This window comes from Cebus imitator, unplaced genomic scaffold (genome assembly GCF_001604975.1).
Source record: "Cebus imitator isolate Cc_AM_T3 unplaced genomic scaffold, Cebus_imitator-1.0 Scaffold622, whole genome shotgun sequence".
In the NCBI taxonomy this organism is placed as follows: domain Eukaryota; kingdom Metazoa; phylum Chordata; class Mammalia; order Primates; family Cebidae; genus Cebus; species Cebus imitator.
In genome coordinates, this window is record NW_016107937.1 from 568,270 (window position 1) to 573,345 (window position 5,076).

The window sequence follows — 5,076 nt, forward strand, 5'->3', positions numbered from 1 at the left end:
TTAAAGTAGAAGAAAAGTAAAGTGTAGTTTAGAATTTAATTTTAAAAATCAATGTAATCAGTGTAATCACTTTATTATCAGTCTAAAACAGAAAAACCATATGATTATCCCAATAGATGCAGAGAAGACCTTTGACAAAATTCAACAGCCCTTTATGCTAAAAACTCTTAATAAACTAGGTATCAATGGAACCTATCTTAAAATAATAAAAGCTATTTACAACAAACCCACAGCCAGTATCATACTGAATAGGCAAAAACTAGAAGCATTCCCTTTGAAAACTGGCACTATACAAAGGCGCCCTCTCTCACTATTCCAATTCAACATAATATTGGAAGTTCTAGCCAGAACAATCAGGCAAGAAAAAGAAATAAAAGATATTCAAGTAAAAAAAAGAGGAAGTCAAATTGTCTCTATTTACAGATGACATGATTGTATATTTAGAAGACCCCATTGTCTCAGCCCAAAATCTCCTTAAGAGGATAAGCAACAACTTCAGCAAAATAAAAGAATTTATCTCAGAATAAAAAAACAATGTGCAAAAATTGTAAGCATTTCTATACACCAATAACAGACAGAGAACCAAATCATGAGCAAACTCCCATTCACAATTGCTACAAAAAGAATAAACTACCTAGAAATACAATTAACAAAGGACATGAAGGACCTCTCCAAGGAGAACTACAAACCACTGCTCAAGGACATGGGAGGACACAAACAGATGGAAAAACATTTCATGCTCATGGTTAGGAAGAATCAATATACTAAAAATGGCTGTACTGCCCAAAGTAATTTATAGATTCAATGCTATCCCCATCAAGCTACCATTGCCCTTCTTGACAGAACTGGAAAAAACCACCTTAAACTTCATATGGAACCAAAAAAGAGCCCGCATAACCAAGACAATCCTAAGCAAAAAGAACAAAGCTGGAGGCATCACACTACCGGACTTCAAACAAGGCTACAGTAATCAAAACAGCATGGTACTGGTACCAAAACAGAGACATAGACCAATGGAACAGAACAGAGGCCTCAGAAGCAACACCACACATAAACATAGTAAAAAGAAAACAGATGACACAGATTTTTCTACATGTTAGATCAGCATAGGTACATGGCCACCTATGACCTTTCTTTTAAAACGTCCAAGAAAAACAGAATTACACTAATAAATTAAAATTTTTCATTATTGTCTAGGGAAAACTCTTGCTAACCAGGCTTTTCCTCAATTGTCATACCACAATAATCATCAACACAGAAGAATTCTGTGACCCAGTGTGTGGGGATTTCTTCCTCCCACACCATGCAGTAGACATCAACTTGGTATCCTCTAATTCAGTTGCAAGTGTCTATCCAGAGATAGTGTCAGATTTCATAGGTTGAGGATTCAGTACCCCAAAACTAGCCCCCTAACAACACTTGAAGTAGAAGCTGATTTGTGTGAGTATCAGAACCAGAAATAGCAAATAAAGGAGGGGTATCAGAAGTCCAGATCTCTGAAATTTCTGACCAACCAGCTTCAAGTTGGAGTTCCCATGACCCACTCTTTGGGTTTCATTAAATTGCTGAAGCAGCTCACAAAAGTCAGGGAAACATATTACTGGCTTTTGATAAAGGTATTGCAAAGGATACAGGGGAAGGCATGTGTAGAGCAAGGTATAAGGAAAGGGGTGCAAAGCTTCCATACCCTCCCTGACCTTTCCACCCTCTAGGAAGGAATTTTCACCTGTTCTGCTATCCAGAAGCTCACTGAACCCTATCCTCCTAGGTTTTATAGAAGCTTCAAGGTATCAACATTCCTTCCCCCAGGGCATAGGGTGGTACTCTCTCATGGGAGAGTCATAAGACTCACAATCAGTAAGGCAAACATTGGAATCCTGCCCCGGGGCAAGTGAAAGGAGGGCAGGAGAAGGTAAAAGGCCTGCCCCTGAGGTCTAAAACATCCAACATAGTAACAAAAGACTGTAACAAGGGCTATGGGAATTATGAGCCAGGAACCCTAGATGAAAACCAACATACATCATAACATCACAATGACACACTCTTGATATTGTGATAAACAGTATCAATCACTCTTAACTTTTTAAAATCTATTTTCTAGTATGAAAGTATACTTTATTGATATCCTGATTTTTTCCAAACATTTTTTTTATTGCCTCTTTTACATCTTTGTTCCTCAAACTGTAGATGATGGGATTCAGCATAGGAATGACAATGGTGTAAAATATGGACACTATCATGTCATGCTCCAAAACATAGCTGGAACTTGGTCTCACATACATGAAGAGGATTGTCCCATGATAAATTGACACTCCAGTTAGGTGAGCCCCACAGGTGGAGAAGACTTTTCTCCTCCCCTCAGCAGAATGCATCTTCAGAATGGCCAACAGAATGAAAAAATAGGAGATCAGGACAGTCAGGACAGTGACTATCTCAATAGAGCCCACAAAGTAGAAGAGTAGAAGCTGGTTTATGCGAGTGTCAGAACAAGACACAGCAAGGAGAGGAGGGATATCACAGAAGACATGCCGAATTTCATTGGATCCACAGAAGGACAGGCTAAATGTAGCCACCGTATGTATAGTAGCATGCAGAATGCCAGCAATGTAGGAAGCAGTGATGAGTGGCACGTAGACTCTGGGTGACATGTTCACTGAATACAGGAGCGGGTTGTAGATGGCTACATAGCGATCATAAGCCATTGCAGCCAAGAGAAAGCATTCTGTGGTCCCAAAAGCACAAGCAAGAAACATTTGTGCTGCACATCCAATAAATGAAATGGACTTATTTTTTGCCAGGAAATTGACCAACATTTTTGGAGTGACAACTGTAGAATAGCAGGCATCCAAGGATGATAAAACACCAAGAAAATAGTACATGGGGTTGTGGAGCCGGAAATCCCCAAAGACCAATACAACCAGCCCTAAGTTTCCTATTAAAGTGAAAAGATACATTGCTAAAAATAATAAAAATAGGAAGACTTGCACATCAAATTCTTCTGTGAAGCCCATTAATAGAAACATGGTGACTTCAGTAAAATTGTTCAATTGAAGCTTGTATAAATCCATATGTAAAGGCAACTCTGACATTGTAACTATTACATATATGTTCTAAAGAAAATAGAGTTCATATCCACTTATATCCTCATGTTTGTTTCTTGGAAAAGCAACATGAAATCCTTGTCAATGAATGCATAGGTGGTGATAAAACTGTGTCCAAATGGATGCATTGCTATAATTAAATAATTTTATTCAAACATGGGCTAAATCTATCTTGTTAAAAATATGTCTATTTAATCTGTTTAATTTCCCGTTCGTTTTCTATCAAATGTACTGCCATCTATTTTTAATATTAAGTTGTTTCAAAATTCATAAAGTCTGAGTGCTATTCCTAAGTTTTCTAAAGCCTACCAAGTGACTTTATTTTCCTCTTTTTAAAAATGGGGACGATCATATCTATGTTATAAAATTGGGTTGTATTGAAATGAGAAAAACAATATGTAAGTTATTTAATATTTAAATATGCCTAGATAACTAGAAAATGCCATAAGTTAGGCTTTCATTAAAATTTGTCATTTGAGACAGTCTTTCTGACCAAACCATTTCAAACTGCTTTTTTTAATTGGCAATTATCCTACTGCACTTACAGAATGGTGGCAGACTTACAGAATGGTGGCAGACACAAGAGATTTGATTCTAGAGGTAGATGCACCTTGTTTGCATACCAAAGTAATTTGGTGTTCATTTTTCATTTATTTTCGTTTTTGTTTTTCACTTTTCTTTCCTGAAACAAACATCACCAAGTTGTTCATTTTGGCCTGTGCAGTTTATTTTTAATCATTATTATTTTTCAGATTTTAACTTAATGCCAATGCCAGATGTGTCAATTTACACGATCATTTGATCATTATGCCTGTGAGGTCCTTGGGTATATTTTTGTGACGTTTTTATATCAAAAATGAATTATGGTTAGCTTTTTACCATAATTCTTACATAATTTCTGAAACTGCTATAAAATAAAAACCATCGAATAACAAGTAATACAATTGTTTTTATAAACTATTTCTAAAATAACATACTTATTACTTCCTATCATCCATTTAAAGTATGTGATTAAATTTGTAATACAACTTCACATTAAATAGAATCCTCTTTTTTATATTTAAATAGTGAGGAACATATTTTAGTTTTAAATTCAAGGCTAGATCTTCTTAATATTTTACAAGTGATCAAATTTCTTTTCTCTTACCTTTGGAAATGAACTGCTCACTTACTTCAAGCATGCTATGAATACTGTGCATTTTCATTCTTATACTGGGCCCTTGAGCTCTTGAATTCCACAGGGATGCCCAAAGAAGAAAATACACTAATTCTCTTTGGGGATAGAAAAGTATGATAATTTTTTTTCTGTAGTGAACAAGTAAATGATCTGGAACATGCAATACATGATTCAAATGATCACATAAACGTGCTTTGTATGTAAATCCAAAATAATCTTCCAGTGGAAAAAAATATGCATATTACTGAAAAAAAAAAACCCTAATAATACAGGATATAGTGCTAGCTCTGATTCTAATTATCTATGTGCTATCAAATTAGTAACTTAAAATTCTCTAAAATTCAGTTTCTTCTTGAAATTATAACCTATGAATTATCTTGAAGTCCTATTTTCACATCCATGATGAAATGATATGAAAATGAAACATATGACAAAACATATAATCATTTAATAAAGGTTAAATGATTAAATTTGACAATGCTGTAATTCAAAATGTTATGAGAGAGATTTAATGTCATTGAAAATTTAATAGGTTGGGTGCGGTGGCTCATGCCTGTAATCCCAGCACTTTGAGGTCAGAAGTTCAAGAACAGCCTGGCCAACATGGTGAAACCCTGTCTCTACTAAAAATACAAAAGATTAGCTGGGTGTGGTGGTGGAAGCCTGAAATCCCAGCAACTGGGGAGGTAGAGGTGCAAGAATTGCTTGAATCCAGGTGGTAGAGGTTGGCAGTGAGCCAAGGCTGCAAGACTGCACTCCAGCCTGGGCACAGAGTGAGACACCAGTCCAATTAAAAAA

The 5,076-nt window shown here is 35.9% G+C and overlaps 1 protein-coding gene across 1 annotated transcript; it reads right to left on the minus strand.

Annotated features, from left to right (window-relative positions):
* Positions 1 to 2,090: 2,090 nt before the first annotated feature.
* On the minus strand, positions 2,091 to 3,158 carry LOC108295173 (olfactory receptor 5T1). The gene has a single exon (XM_017517214.1). It carries the CDS (start codon positions 3,087 to 3,089, stop codon positions 2,091 to 2,093), a length of 999 nt encoding a protein of 332 aa, XP_017372703.1. The 5' UTR covers positions 3,090 to 3,158.
* Positions 3,159 to 5,076: the final 1,918 nt, after the last annotated feature.